Consider the following 17,044-nt stretch of genomic DNA (forward strand, 5'->3'; position numbering starts at 1 on the left):
CATAATAAGGAAGAACAGTTATTTGTTTTTCTTTTACACTTATTCTCAAATTCCGTATAGTTCAGTTATTAAATGATCATGTGCCTTTGTTTCAAATTGGAAAAATTTTTAATCTCAAATTGGGAAGATTAAAGAGTTTATAAGCAAAACATGCAGTAAAGTGAGCCATGATAGTCTTACATGACTAAATATAGTTAATTTTCATGGCTGTTTTTAACCACAGCAGTAACACTTTAGAATGACATGTATATTGAAAATAAACTTGGAATAATTTATTTTAGCTATAGAGTAATTATCTTACTCTATTTGTAATGCTAAGCTATATATCAATAGAAAGGACTTATTAGCTCCCGTAAGAATATATAACTAGAATATTTCATTTACTGTTTTTCAGTTACGTTTTCTCAATTCTATAAAATACAGCCCCATAGGTGGTAGTTTCTGGATGGCCAAGAATTGCTTAAGAAAGGCATGCATTTAAAAGAAAAGAGAAAAACCCTTTCCAGTAGAATGGACTTTTTGTAAAATATATTTTGCATGTAGCCCCAAATGTTTTATGGTTAGCAGAGTTAGAATTTAGATGTGTCTAATATAAATGAATATTTTTAAAGTGTTATGTTTAACTATATGGGCTTCTTATTTACAGTAGTATTTTATATATAACTGTACACATTTCTTTATGAGCAGGTATTTTTCAAATCACTTGCTTACGTGTGGGAACATGCATTAGCATTTATTGTTTCCCATTATAATATGAATTCTAAGGTGTTTGTAAAGAAAAAGTAAGCTCACGTATCAAGGTAGTAATAGTGATATGCATTAATAATCATTACACTGATAAAATGCAAATATTTTTGAAACAATGAAAATTTTATTTTATGGTAAATAAAAAACTTGCTTTTCATCCCTTATTTGTCAGCTCTGCAGTTGAAGTTAATTGTGGTGATGTTATGCATTTAAGAGCCAGCCATTTTCTTTCAGATATGGGTATTCTAGGGAACTGCAGTTCAGCCCTAGAATTTGAAACATTAGAGGGGTACATCAAACTGAGCGTAGGTTAGGTGATATACCTAGTATCTCTGTCTTATGCCTCTGAATAGACTTTGACCAGGCTCTGATAAGTTTTACGAAGTTACTCACATGGTAAGCTTAAGATGTATTTAAACTATGGAACATGGGACAATATTCTTAGATGTACTACTACCTTATTTGTAATATTTTAAAAGGGAAAAAGCATATTTCACTGTAAGGATAATTAAGTTATAATATTGAAAGATTTTAATTATTATAATTAACCAAGATTGACATTGTCTTGTATTTTCTAGGCAATTAAGTTGGAATATTCAAGGTTGGTTAAATTGGCCCAAGAAGATACCCCACCAGAAACAGACTATCGATTACATCATGTAGTAGTCTACTTTATCCAGAATCAGGCTCCAAAGAAAATCATTGAGAAAACATTGCTAGAACAATTTGGAGATAGAAATTTGAGTTTTGATGAAAGGTAATTTGAAAATGTTTAATATCTTATTTGTATGCTCAAATTGTCCTTGTCTTTTTTATAGTTCCCAGTGCAATTTTTGAATGTTTATTTTACACATACACAGACATATTTCAATAAATGCAGTACAAAATTTGACTTCACTTAATGTGAACAATTGCTTTGTAATTTATTTGAGATTTATAATCATGACCTTTAAAAGTTTGAAGTAAAAATAATTTAGATCGCTTTAGTACATTTTAATTGTGAACTAAGGTACTAAGCTAGGCAATGTAAAGATACACAGAAGAGTATAATATAATTATCACTGCCCTTTTGGGACTTAATATTTGAATTTCTCAACCTCTCCACTATGGATATTTGGGGCCAAATAATTTTTTGTTTTTGAGGGGGCTGTCCTGTAATTTGTAGGATATTTAGTAATGTTCCTGGCCTCTACCCAAAATGCCAGTAGTACTCTCCAACTGGTGACAACCCATACTGTCTCCAAATACTGCCAAATATCCCCTGAGGGAGCAAAATCACCCTTGTGTAAGAACCACTGGAGAAAAGTAATTATATGTACAAATAAAGTAATTAAACATCTCCTGACATAAAGAGAAGGCTTAGAATGGTTAAATTAATTTTGGTTTACCAAAAACTGTTTTCTCTTAGAAACTCCTATAAAACTATTTACTAATGTTAAAAATTTAAACTTAATCTAGTTAGAATGAATACTATTTAAAAAAATTTAGGCCTTAGGTAAAGATCCAAAGTACTGAAAAGTTATTTTAGAATACAGAAACATTTATACTATCCTGGAGTTCATTGTAAACACATTTTAATTCTGAAGTAAATGATTATCCTTTTATGAATGTCTCAAAAATAGTGAATTAAAAATATGTGAGTAGAGAAGAGTATGAGGGAGAACAAAGCATCCAGGTTTAATTTCTGCCTCACCATGTGTCTGCTGTGAAATTTAGGATTAAGTGAAATAATACAGGTAAATGGTTTTGAGCATTATCTGGTAGACAGTAAATGCTCAGTGAGTATTGGCTATTAATATTTTTATTAGTAGTAAGGTTGGCATCACTTATTTTGTTACATATAACTGTGAAGAGCTCAGAAGCTATAACCCTCATTATCTGGACTGTCAGTGTACTATGTTCCAATGAGTATATGCTATTGAATTTGGGGAAGATACTTATGGAGTACTCACATTGATTTTTCAGTCTCTTGCAGTTATTTGTCCTGGCAACTAAAAATAGTTTAAGAAATCTAATTTCTCTTGTGCTTGAAATCCAGAGTAAAATGTGTGTGATAACTAAATATATTTTGGGGAGATTTCTTTAGCAATGGTTCTGATCATAAAATCTATTGAAATGTTTCCATTCCTATCTGAAATGATAGGCACATTTTGGATTCCTTTTTACTATTTATGAATAATACCATTTGGGGGAAAATAAGATTTCATGTCTCTGGAGCTTACTTAATAATGCATTATAAATTTAAAAATTTTTTTACATATTCCATCTTTATTAATAGAATATAATTTAAAAGCCATATGTATCAATAAATATAACATGGTAAATTTGAATTAGAATTATTGCTTCTGTCTTCTTTATATATTTTGTTACCATCTGGTATTGTCCAAAAAACACATTTTTCACTTAAGTATTTGAAAGTTGTTTCCTCAAAAAAATATTACTCAGTGATAGTGGATTTCATTTTCATATGTGTTGGGTAGTCTAGTTTTGTATAACACATGTTTTTCAGTTTTTACGGAGTTTGCTTTTGATTTAGAAATACATTTCTTTTATTTGAAGGTGTCATAACATAATGAAAGTTGCTCAAGCCAAAATTGAAATGATAAAACCTGAAGAAGTAAACTTGGAGGAGTATGAGGTAATGTGCCTTTTGAGAGGTTGAACTGTAGATTGAGGAATTGTTTAATTCAGTAATCTTTCATTTCAGTACAGCTAAGCACGTGAGAAAATTTGACATAGAGTGTTGAAGTAACTTGCCTAAAGTTCTCATAGCTTCACGTCACAACTTTGTTAACAGAACCTATGTTCTTAAATACTGTACTACAGTGAAGCCATGCTATATTTTTTCTTTGCTTCATCAGATATTTTGGGGGGAAGTTAGAAATTCGTTTTAATCATTGTATGCCATATATATTTGTCATTATTGGCCAGTGTTGTGTGAGAGATCTCGAGCACACACATGAGTACGCGTATCATGCCTGTGGTAATTTTTGTGCAAAAAATTCTCTTTGTGTTAAGTTTGGCTTTAAAACTAATATTTTTTTAAGTTACCAATTCAAACACCTAGTATTTTTTCAAGCTTTTAAATTTAACGTTATACATTGTCTTTTCAAAAACTTATAAATTTGGTAAATTTTAACTTGCTTTCATGAGTGCCTTTGATTAATGACTGCTCTCATTTACAAACTTAATTACTTTATATTCCCTTAAACAATTAGTGTAATTCACTACATTAACAGATAAAAGGAAGGGTACAGAAAACAGTCATTTTTTTTTTATAATCGTCGTTTATTTTTCTCCACTCATTTTTTGTTTTGTGTTGTATTTTTTTAATATTTTTATTGGAGTATAATTGCTTTACAATGTTGTGTTAGTTTCTGCTATTCACAAAGTGAATCAGCTATATGTATACATATATTAAGCATCCTTTCATGTGCTTCTTGGCAATCTGTATATCTTCTTTGGAGAAACAAGGTAGCTACTTTAATCTACTAAAGAGTGTCTTGAAAAACAAAAACAAATATCATAAAGAAATCTGAACATTGAAAGCTTTCCTTTTGTGATCAAGAAAAAGACAGGCATGTATGCCATTACCACTTCTATTCAGCATTGTACTGGAAATTCAAGGACAGTAAGGCAACAAAAAATAAAGCAAAAGTAAGAGACTGCAAAAGAAGAAACAAAGTTTTCATTATTTGCAGATTTTATACCTAGAAAATACAAAATCTACAGGTAAATTTATTGGAGATAAATAAAGATAATAAGAGAGCTCTGTAACATATAAGTCTTATGTCAAATATCAGTTTTATTCCTTTATACCAGTAACAAATAATCAGATAGAAATTCTAAAGAATAACAGCATTTTTAGTAGTACCCAAACTGTGGAGTACCTAGAAGCAAATTTAGCAAAAATTGTGCATGACTTTAGGAGACATTATAAAGAAGACCTAAACAAATGGATATATGTATCGTATCGTGTTTGGGAAACTTGGTATTGTAAAGATGTCAGTTTTCCCCAAAATGGTTTATTGATACTGTGCAGTTTCTGTCAGACTTCTAGCAAGTTGTTTTATGGAGCTTTAATAAGCTGATTCAAAAATTTTATGGAAATGCAAAGATCTCACTCTAGTCCTGACATTCTTGAAGAAGAACGAGGTAGGAAGGCTTTTTTACTTGAAATCAATACAAATTATCTTAACCTTTATACTTTATAATAATATTAGCATAAGAATAGGTAAATTCGAGCAGTAAAGCAGAATAGAAAATCTAGGAACACAGCCACAAATAAATGGACACACAATACATGCCAGAGATGGCAGGCAAATTGGTTGCTAACTCTACCCTTGTCTCCAAGATTCAAGTAACATGGGACTTGATTTTTTTTTTTTTTTTTCTTTGCGGTATGCGGACCTCTCACCGCTGCGGCCCCTCCCGCCGCCGAGCACAGGCTCCGGACGCGCAGGCCTGGCGGCCACGGCCCAGAGACCCAGCCGCTCTGCGGCATGCGGGATCCTCCCGGACCGGGGCACAAACCCGCGTCCCCTGCATCGGCAGGCGGACCCTCAACCACTGTGCCACCAGGGGAGCCCCGGGACTTGATTTTTTAATTGTGATTTGATTCTACAGTCTCTCTACAAGCATGCTTCATCAGATTGGCTTCAGCATATTTTTATTATGAAAACTTCTCATATTTTTTCTAACTGCAGAGCCACTAAGTCTTATAGGTATTTACATGACATGTTTTTGGATTCTGTATATCCCACATATCTTTGTCTTGCTCTAAGTCACACATCAGCAGACCTTGCCCACAGACCAAATCCAGCTCACCACCTGCTTTTTTAAATAAAGTTTTATTGGAACACAAGCCATTTGTTTAGGTATTGCATATCAGCACTTTCACACTACAACCGCAGAGATGAGTAACTGCAACAGAGACTGCATGGCCTGCAAAGCCTGAAACATTTATTGTCTAACCCTTTAAAGAAGAAGTTTACCTACTTAACAACTTCTAAGGTGATTCTAATGACAATAGAGTGGCAATTTGAATACTTCCCCCAGAAAAGTTAACTTTATGCTTGCAAGACAATTTTACCTTTATTTGTTATTAAGGTCTACTAATAGTGTGGAAATTATGCCTTTTAAAATTAAAAATGAAAATGATTCATATTCAAGTAGAATATAGCTGGTCTATAACTGGCCTGTATGTTTCTTATTTTCATTTACTTATAATAATATGTATATAAAAGCTTTCACACTTCTATCATCACTATCTCCTTTAGGTTAGTCCTATATTGAATTTTAGTTATGATTTTCCTTGAATCAATTTTTATTAAGTAAGTTAAGAAAAAAATCTTGATTTTATTGTTTTAAGTCATTTTCTAGAGTTATAAGTTGTGAGTTCTGAATCATTTAGTCACATTACATGCCTAATAATTGTGAGTTGTTTTGGAGGGAGAGGCTGTTGAAATGTGAAATGCATCTATCTTTTTCACCATAGCTCAGCTGAAAAGAGTATTCAGCAACCACATTTAAAATTTAACACAGGGGCTTCCCTGGTGGCGCAGTGGTTGAGAGTCCGCCTGCCGATGCAGGAGACATGGGTTCGTGCCCCGGTCCGGGAGGATCCCACATGCCGCAGAGCGGCTACGTCCGTGAGCCATGGCCGCTGAGCCTGCGCATCCGGAGCCTGTGCTCTGCAACGGGAGAGGCCACAACAGTGAGAGGCCCGCGTACCACAAAAAAAAAAAAAAAAAATTTAACACAAATTTGGGAAAATTAAAAGGTTAAATAATTTTATTATGATGTAACATTTTTTTTTTCTTTCAGTTCCTTAAAACTGTGCTTCAAATAACAGTCTTCAAGCTTTGCTTCCTATTAGAGGAGTTAGCTTCATTTACCTTCTACCTTCAATGTGATGTAGATCTATAATAATACTTTTTAAATTTAAGTGTATTTGCTTTACGTTATATTAGTTTCAGGTGTACAGCATAGGTTCAGTATGTTTACAGATTATACTCCATTAAAAGTTATTACAAGATAATAGCTATAATTTCCCTGTGCTATACAATATGTCCTTGCTGCTTATCTATTTTATATATAGTAGTTTGTATTTTGTAATCCTGTACCCCTATCGCACTCCTCCTTTCCCTCTCCCCATGGGTAACAGTATGGAGGTTCCTCAAAAGAATGAAAATAGAACCATCAATATAATCCAGCAATTCATTCCTCTGTGTATGTCTGGAAAAAATGAAAACACTAATTTGAAAAGATGCATGCACCCCAAATATTCTATAATGATATCTTAATAATAACATTTTACAATGAAGAATTTTTGAGAGAGAGAGATGACCTACCTGACTGATTATCTTGCCTTTGTATTTCTGTTTTCTTCTAATGAGTCATTGTTGTTTAATTTCTCATCAATGTCTAATAATTTTTACATTTATTATTATACCGATAAATAGTTTTGTATGTAAGACAGTAAAGTCTTGATTTAGGTCTAGTTTATCTTTAATTATGAACTCTTTGCTTCTGTTAATTCAAACAGTTATCAAAACAATGTATTTATAAGCAGTTTTCATTGTAGTTTTAATATCTATATACTTTTACTATTTTCTTCCACCTACAGGAATGGCATCAGGATTATAGAAAATTCAGGGAAACAACCATGTATCTCATAATTGGGCTAGAAAATTTTCAGAGAGAAAGGTAAGGCAAGATGGACACACATGAAAAGGAGAGCTTAATTTTTGTATTCTATTCAGATGTGGCCTCATCTATAGAAAAGGTTTTTTTCACAGTGTATATTTTCAATAAATGTTTTATTTTAGAACAGTCTTAGATTTACAGAGAAATTGCAAAATTAATACAAAGAGTTCCCATATATCCACATACAATATATTTTCCATTTTAAGCTAAATCTGTAAAGCTGGCATTATTATCATTGTTTTTATCAGCTCTCAAACACTACAATTGAAACTTAGAATGGAATAGGATTAGACTGAAGCCTAGAAGTTTGCTGGGGACTGAAGAAGCTGGTAGCCCAGCAAATGGAATTCTTTGTATTCTTCAACATCTACCTTCCAGTCACTAGCCTTTTTCCTGTTCTTTCTGAGTTTAATCTTGACTTCAAATTAGAGATAGTGTTTCTAATCTGTCTCTTTCTCTGAACTTCGAGGTACTATAAAAAATATAGCTGTAGAAAACTAATCACTTGTCTTCTAAATACTGCGACTGTCAATATTTTAGATTACTTCTCATACAAATTACAGATGGTTTTAAAGGAATTTCTGCTTTTTAAATTGCAATCATTGTTACCGAGAAGAAAAGGATACATATTGATTTATTGACCATTATAGATTATTCATTAATGTGTATTTACTTATTATACATGTATTTCTCAATTCATATCCTTTAACATTAATTTACTTGACTAAGGATTTTTTTATGTGCTATATTTAAAATACACTGTAATACGGCCGCCAAGTAAAAGGGATATTGATTTCTTTCTTTTTTTTTCCTTTTATTTTTTATTGTGTAAAGTATAAGAAACCTCCACTTGAGGTAATAATGTTTTTTTTAAATGCCAACATGCAGCATTACTTCTAGAGCTATGCTGTCCAACATGGTGGCCACCAGCCACATGCAAAAATTTAAATATAAATTAATTAAAATTTTTAAAGCTAAGAATTCGGTTTCTCAATCATACTAGCCACATTTTGAATGTTCAGTAGTTAGGCGTGACTAGTGGCTACTGTTCTGGCCAGCACAGATATACCACTTCCATTATTGCAGGAAGTTCTGTTGGACAGTGCTGCTCTGTTCGTTGGACAGTACACAATGCCATCATTCTTACACTTATCAAAATCTTAAAAGTTATCACACAAAAGTAAAAAGTAATGTTAATACTTGGATACAAATTATTAAAGTCCTAGTGATTGTGTACTTTTAAGGTAATTTACTTTGGTTACTGAAATAGAAAACTGTTTTGATCAGTAACTCTATTTTATTAATATTTTGGTCAAAGTTTTATTTAATAGGGATATTCTAATTAGCTTTAGGATTTTGGAGATTAAGTTTTCTGAGAAAAATATTAATATGGTCTTACAATTGAATAGAGTATCTAAAAGGTATTTCCATTTTATAGGTAAAGAAACTGGACTCCACAGTGCTGCAATAACTTTGTCAAGGTCACACGACTAACTAGGGAGAGAAAAATTGAAATAGAGACCTCTGTATTCTTGTATAATTTAATGAAATCAGAAAAGGACAAAATGTATTCATTATCTCAATAAGAATTAACAAGATGAACCTGTCATTTTCTTGCTCTCTGCATAGCTTCTACATTAGCTTTTCTGAGTTAACATTTGTTAAAGGACTTTAAGTATAACTTGGAATTATGTTTAAATTTCATAATTTGCTTATTCTTAAATATGTTCTTGTTGGTAAAGTGAATATTCTTAGCATAGCAAATGTGAAAGGTCAGCTAGAAAATTAGTAATGGTGACAAATAATATTTATGGAATATTGTAAAAAGAAATGTTAATTTTACCACTTTAAATATAGCGGTTACCGTTACTAGCAGTGTATAAAACATTGCCAAAAGGTTCTGTCAAACTTGTTTTTAATGAAAACTTAGCACTTGAAAGCCATAAATTGAATTATTTATTTATGGGTCATTATTACTTCTCTGAGTAGTGAAATGAAATCATGTTTTTAGGAACCATAATTTTACAGCAGTAAAAATGGAAGATAAAGAGAATCTATCAGGCTACATAGTCTTATTTTATCTTAAATAAGAATTTGGTAACTGGACTGCTGAATTTTATTCTGATTACTTGAAATGTAAGCACTTTAAACGTTGATAAAATGGAGAATGTTTTGTGTACTTCACTAGAAAATTGGAACATGTTCATAGTTTCAGAGCTATTCTCAGAGCGATGACTCAGGTCTAGAAAACCAGATATGGATGTCATTCAGGGGAGACCTTTCAACAGGAAACTTAATAGCTATAAAAGGGAAGGTAGATGTGCCAGCAAACTAATTCAACTTAGTGACGTAAAACAACATTTAATATTATTATCACTCTTTAAACAAAAAGCTTTAGCTGAGACTATACCCATATTATTTCAAAATAAAATTTCATACCCTAAGTTTTCTCAAAAACAAATTCCTCGGAAAAGCTGTTTTCAAAACATAACTTAAAAGAACTTATTTTTTATGAAGTAGTTTCAGGTGTGTAATTTGATTTGTTATGAATGTGTACATTAATTTCCACATAATTCTACATTTAACATTTGGACTATAGACTTGTTTCTGAGCACCTGAAATTAATAAACAGTAACACTGATTGGCAGTAAACATTGTTTCTGTACAGTATTTCACTTTTTAGGATGTTGCATTTTTCTGAATTTGTGAGAAGATACGTTATGATTGGAAAATCTGACACATAGGAAATATCTTAAAATATCTTTCATATTTCAGTTATACAAATATATAGCTGCATATATTTTTTCCTACAGCATATTAGGAGAAGGATAATCATTTTAGAGACAAATATAGTACTCAAACATTTTTCCCATATTCCCTTTTTAAAACCTAGTTTGAACTTCTGTTTTTTTTTTTTTTGCTGTACGCGGGCTTCTCACTGTTGTGGCCTCTCCCGTTGCGGAGCACAGGCTCCAGACGCGCAGGCTCTGCGGCATGTGGGATCTTCCCAGACCGGGGCATGAACCCATGTCCCCTGCATCGGCAGGCGGACTCTCAACCACTGCACCACCAGGGAAGCCCCTAGTTTGAACTTCTTAAGGTCTAGACTTATATCAATAACATATTAATATTAACTATAAAACAAAGGCCTAACCCTGCCTGCCTTTTATGTTAGTGTTTTCTTTTGTCTGTTTGTATCCCACTAGATTTCCCAGATTTAGAAGCATTTTTTCCCTTCTACTTCACCCATCTCCTTTGGATATTCTCCCCTCTTACATTTTTCTCAATGAGTAGAACTGTGCCCTCACATAGAAAAAAACCTGACTAAAAAAGAGTCACTGAATGAATCGAGTGCTGTTCGTTATAAAGGAACAAAGTAATCTGATCCTTCCCTCAAACAAAAATGACATTATGTTGTTTAAAATGGCACAGTGGCTGAGAGTCCGCCTGCCGATGCAGGGGACGCGGGTTCGTGCCCTGGTCCGGGAAGATCCCACATGCCGCGGAGCGGCTAGCTGAGCCTGCGCATCTGGAGACTGTACTCTGCAACGGGGGAGGCCGCGGCAGTGAGAGGCCTGCGTACCGCAAAAAAAAAAAAAAAAAAAAAATGGAAATAAATACCAAGGAAGACAGAAGGAACTCTGAATTCATCAATTATGGCCTTTTTCTCAGTTTTTTCTTAATTCCTAGCTCTGTTTTTTGTTTGTTTTACTTTTAAGACAACTATCTGCTGGTTTCAGATGTGGCTGTTACTCAAAAGATGCCTTCAGGCGAACAGTGTATCATCAGATGATACTTTTTATTTTAATGTTGTTCTGGATAATCAAAATTTAAATGTATACTTAAAATGCTTTAAAATTGTAATTGACCTTTTTTTACAAAGATAAAATAGTAATGCTATACTTTTTTTTTTTAAGTTATATAGATTCCTTGCTGTTCCTTATCTGTGCTTATCAGAATAACAAAGAACTCTTGTCCAAAGGCCCATACAGAGGACATGATGAAGAATTGATATCACATTATAGAAGAGAATGTTTACTAGTAAGTTGAATGTACATAGTATGTGTTTACTTTATCATTTTGTCTTACATTGGGGCAGTTATCCAGACTCATATATAAGTGATTGACTATTAATTCTGATGGGTGTCATGATGATGTCTATAATCTGGGTCTATTCCCTTGAAGTGGGAAAATACACTCAATTCTTTATCCCTTCTTCTTTAAGGATCTTAAGTTTTACAGATGATGAACCAGAAATGTTCTTAAAATGAGATCAGAATAATTACATTTTTATATTTAGATTTCTTCTCATTCTGCCATTCCCTCTTTTGATGACAGAAGAGGGCCTAAATGATGAATTATCATCATTATTATTCCAGAAAAAATAGATTTTTCTGAGTTTTTATAAATAGTATATTTGGTGTACACAATGTTAAAGGATTCATTGTAGTATAATATCGTTTTTTTTCACCTAGTCAATGGAATATTTTTCCTCAAATATTTTTACTATCTATGTGCTGAAATATTATTGTTGTTACAAACTTTAAGAAATCTTTTTAGCAAGTTGTTTTTTTCCGCCACCAGTTTACTCTCTAGATATCTGGAGTACTTTGTTAATGTTTTTTGAGTCAGCTAACCGTTATGTATAAAATTACAAATTCCATCTTTATACTTTTTTCTGATTAGATTTTATTTAGCTATTAACATGACTATAGATTGTGAACTTCTAAGTTGCAGTTTTTTTCTATAAAATATATAAAGGTATTCAAGAGTATGATTTTTGAATCTATATAGGTTACTTGGTTTATGTGTACTTTAAAAAACTTTAAGTAGGTGTACTGGTGAAATGTTTTCTTTCAGTAGAACTACATAGTATATGTTAATTGTAGTCTGCGGTATGTTTTGGGAATTTTTGAATGTGAATATTAGAGGCTTGTGATCTTGTTATTTTTCTCTTAGCTGATTTTGCTGCATTTGAGTATTTTGACTTGAATTGTTGATGGTTTGTATCCATTAAGGATGGTATTCTTAATTTGGTCAGTTTCAAAAGGTTTTTAATCAACCCCTGAGAAGGAAGACCTGAATTATATATATTTCAGTTTAAAAAAGTACAGTTTTATATAATTATATAAAATTTTGCATTGAATGAGTTAAAACAATTTTTAATGTAAAAATGTTACAGTGTTGGGATATTGAAACATTTTGGTAAAACTGTTTTAAACATAAATACAACCAAAAAACTTGATGGTTATTCTGAGACATTTATAAAATGGTAGAATGTGTTTCTTTTATCATTTTAGGTTAGTAAACCAGCCACACTTTGTTGTTTCACATAGGGATTTAAATAAAACCTCAGGAGGATTATTTTAGTGTTCCTTTAAGGTTTTTCTTTTTTTTTACATTGAGTATTTACTGAGTGTCAGATTCTGAGGGATGCAAAGATAAATAAGACCTATTATTTATCCTAAGAGAATTCAATCTGGTGAGTGATGTACACAGATAATTTTTATATTTCAGAATAAGTATTATTATGAGAAATATGCAAAATAATATGCCTGGAATTGTTGGGGAGAAGCTTAAGAGATAAGATAAACACTGATCTGGATCTTGATGGATAAATAAGAGTTTAATGCCTTGTAGAGAAGAGAGAAAAACATTCCAGACAAAGGAATATCATATGAAAAGGCATGGGAAGTATACAACAGAAAATGAAGATAAATCCATTGTGGCTAAGTTATGAGGAACAGGGTTAGGTGGAAGTGATGAAGCCAACAGGATTTGTTGTTAGACTGTGAAGAAGCTTATGCACCATTCTAATGCATTGGTACCATTGTAAAGTTGGTGTAAGTTTGGCTTGATCAGGTTTTGGAAAATCATTCTGGCAGTCATATACTAGAAGATGAACTGGAAAGGATTAAAGATTGAAATGAAGAACGCTAGAGGAGATAGACAGGGAAGAGAGGGCGAGAGCCTCAACTAAGGCAGAAGTACAATGAATATGAAAGAGAGGGTATATAAGATGGTAAAGGAAATGAAATCAAGGACTTGGTAACTATTAGATGAGTGGGAAGAAGGAAATAGAAGCATTAAGGCTACCTGACTTACTAGTTCTGTCTTTGGCTTTCGGGACTCTTAAGAGAATGAATAAGGTTGGCTTTGGACATACTATGTTTGAGTTGTTTCTAGGATATGTTTTGATTTAGTGAACTTAACATCGAATTTCAGAATAATTATATGTCTTTGAATGCAAATTATAAAAATTACACTAGATACTTAAAGACTTACCTCATTTAATCCTCTTAACCACTGTGTAAGGAAGGTAATAGTATCTCATTTTTCATATAAGGACGCTGAAGCTAGGAAGGTACTTGTTTGCTGAAGGTTAAATAATTTGCTTAGTGGCTGAATTGGACTTTCAGCATAAGCCTCTCTACAAAATCAAGATAAATTGCACAAGAATGATATAACATAACCATAAGAAATAATAAAATTTTTGTATTTGAAGTTCAGCTTAAAACTATTTAAAAATCATATTTATCATTCTGTAAACATAAGACTTCAGACATAAACGTCTTATTATACCTGTACCTTTTTATCTGTCTCCTATGTCTCTGTTTCTTATCGCATGGATTTCTCTCTTCTACTCAATTAGATGTCAGCACACTTGGCCTGTGCTCCAGCCTACCACTTGTTTTTATAAATAAAGTTTTATTGAAACATAGGCATGCTCATTCATTTACATATGGCTGCCTTTGTGCAGCAACGGCAGAGATCAGTCATCGCAACAAAAACGATATAGCCCTCGAAGCCTAAGATATTTCCTATCTTGTCCTTTACAGAAAAAGTTTACTGATACCTGTATTGTAAGGGATTGTAAGCTCAATGAGAGTTTTCCGTATTAATCACTTGGGTACCCCTGCATCTAGAACAGTTTCTGGGACATGGCATGTACTGAATAAGAATTTTTTGAAGGAATAAATGAACTAATAGATTACCTTTATATTTTTGTATCAAGAAATATAACAGTCCCTGTTGAGTTGACATTTATGGAAAAGATAATGAGTTTTTCAAAAATTTCTTCGTTTTTAAAATTACTTTGAGTGCTTGTCAAATTTTAGAATTGGGGGAAATTCATCTCTGGAGAACAAATTTTAAAATGGTCCCTATAGTGATGATCAAAGTAAAATAAACTGAACTTAAGCTTTAAAAACATGGCAACATTATTTCTCCCACTTCTTTTTTGCTTTTGTTTCTGTTGTTATATGCATAGCCTTTTCTAAGAGACTTTTCTTGCTCAATAGGTTGAGGTTGCATTTTGTGACTTCCATTTGTTCTAATACTGTCTGCGAACATGCTTGTTATGTTGCCTTCAGTATTAACACTTAAATTTTTATTTAATTAAAAAAGGAAACAAACCTGTTGTTCTTTTTTTCATTGCGTTAAGAAATTAAATGAGCAGGCTGCAGAACTGTTTGAATCTGGAGAGGATCGAGAAGTAAACAATGGTCTGATTATCATGAATGAGTTTATTGTCCCATTTTTGCCCTTATTATTGGTGGATGAAATGGAAGAGAAAGATATACTTGCTGTGGAAGATATGAGAAATCGATGGTGTTCCTATCTTGGACAAGAAATGGAATGTAAGTTTAAACAATGCAGGTGGACACCTGGGGTGTTGGGATTAAAAGCAGTTAGAATTAGATGTTAGTTATTGTCATTTTTTATATTCTGTAACATGTTTATATTCGCATCAGTTTTTTTTCTTATTTACAAACTGAGCTGTGCACACTACTGTTGCCATTTATGTTTTACTTCCTCCCCCCAAATGGTAATGATTTTACATGTTTTGAAATGAAACATCAACTGACCACTCCAAATTAATAAATCTTGTTGAAGATAATTTCTCTCCCTGTCGATCTTTAGTTACATCTAATTGTTTATATTTGCAGCAAACCTCCAAGAGAAGCTGACAGATTTTCTGCCAAAACTGCTTGATTGTTCTACGGAGATTAAAGGTTTCCATGAGCCGCCGAAGTTACCTCCGTACTCCACGCATGAACTCTGTGAGCGATTTGCCCGAATCATGTTGTCCCTCAGTCGGACTCCTGCTGATGGAAGATAAACTGCACATACTTTCCCTAAACACACTGTATAAACTTTATTTTAGTTCTTAACCCTTGCCTTCCTGTTAACAGGGTTTGCTTGTTGCTGCTATAGTTTTTAACTTTTTATTTTAATCACCGCAGAAGACAAAAGGACTCTACAGACTTTAGCCAGACTGCAAACAAAGCTGAGAATCGCATGGCGCTCAGACTTTGTTTTAACCAGAACTGATGTATAATTACAAATCCAGTTGATTTTATTATGGCAAAACCATGCTTTTGCCACTTGTCTTTACAGTATTACTTTGCTTTTATCTTTTCTTTATCTACAGCTTTCCATTCAGTCTGGATCCTCCATGACTACAGCCATTTAAGTGTTCAGCACTGTGTACAATACATAATATTTGGTAGCTTGTAAATGAAATTAAAGAATAAAGTTTTATTTATGGCTACCTATGTGTTTGTAAGCAGGTATATTATATATTAGTGTATTTTTTTAGTTATATAAATGAACTTTGGGGATTGTTTAAGATTGGGTGATAAATAGATTAATACACACTTTTAATTTTGCTCTAATGTTAGCACATTAGAAATTTACTGAGTACTTGACACTTAAATATATCTGTATTTTTGACTAAGTTGTTAAACTTAGTATGGCACCTAAACCTGTTTTGAATTCAAATCAGGTTTTCACTGAAGTGAGCGGCTGATATTTAAGTCAACCACACTGAAACTTTTAACCTTTTCTTAGATTAACCTTTTATTTTTTTATGTATTTACATATAATATAGCAAGGTGATTATTTCAAGAGATACCAGAAAAAAAGTACTTGAATAAGGGCTATTTAATAGTGAAACTTATAAGAAATATGTATATGTATATATACATACATACACACATGTATACACACACATATTCTTCATAATGGAGGACAGTGTTTGCATTATATAATCATTCTATTTTTGTAAATTGTATACTACTTTATTTGAAAATGTTCTCTACTAATCAGTGCTGTGAAATGAAGTTGATATTGTTGAACTAGAAGTTATGAGTATCTTACCTGCATTTATTTACCTCCTTTTCAAAAAGGAAAAAGCTGTAGAACATTTTGTAGATGGAACTGCTGTTTAAGATTAATGAAGTAATATTGTGAATGAAATTCAATGCTTTAAAGGTAATCATTGTTACCAACAACCTATTTTTGAATTTATAAAAATTCTTTATAAGTGATACTTTGTTAGTGTAGTAAAATATATCATTATACTACGTGTATGTTTCTTATAGCGTCGCCAAAGCTAGTGCTCTTCATAAGTGCCTCTCATAAAAGATGCTGGGTGGAAGAGGAACAAGAAAATATTAAACTGTTATATAATACTGCTTATAAAGGTATCAATGTACTGCTAAGGTATTAATGACAAAGAATTGGTACTATTTCTGTTGTAAAGTTAGATTTTGCATATTATAGCCATCAGAATGTGTTTTGGTTT

At 32.4% G+C, this 17,044-nt stretch overlaps 1 protein-coding gene across 2 annotated transcripts in view; it reads left to right on the forward strand.

Moving 5' to 3' along the window:
* USP25 (ubiquitin specific peptidase 25) overlaps positions 1–16,820 on the forward strand; it is a 114,768-nt gene extending 97,948 nt beyond the window's left edge. For both annotated transcript variants that reach the window (XM_024737342.1, XM_024737343.1), the window contains 6 exons: positions 1,326–1,504; positions 3,307–3,385; positions 7,376–7,455; positions 11,373–11,496; positions 14,900–15,095; positions 15,405–16,820. In XM_024737342.1, coding sequence (XP_024593110.1) covers positions 1,326–1,504; positions 3,307–3,385; positions 7,376–7,455; positions 11,373–11,496; positions 14,900–15,095; positions 15,405–15,577 — 831 coding nt within the window. In that variant the 3' untranslated portion in view covers positions 15,578–16,820. The remainder of the gene's footprint in view (positions 1–1,325; positions 1,505–3,306; positions 3,386–7,375; positions 7,456–11,372; positions 11,497–14,899; positions 15,096–15,404) is intronic.
* Positions 16,821–17,044: the final 224 nt, after the last annotated feature.

This window comes from Neophocaena asiaeorientalis, unplaced genomic scaffold, assembly GCF_003031525.2.
Source record: "Neophocaena asiaeorientalis asiaeorientalis breed wild unplaced genomic scaffold, Neophocaena_asiaeorientalis_V1.1 scaffold915, whole genome shotgun sequence".
In the NCBI taxonomy this organism is placed as follows: Eukaryota; Metazoa; Chordata; class Mammalia; order Artiodactyla; family Phocoenidae; genus Neophocaena; species Neophocaena asiaeorientalis.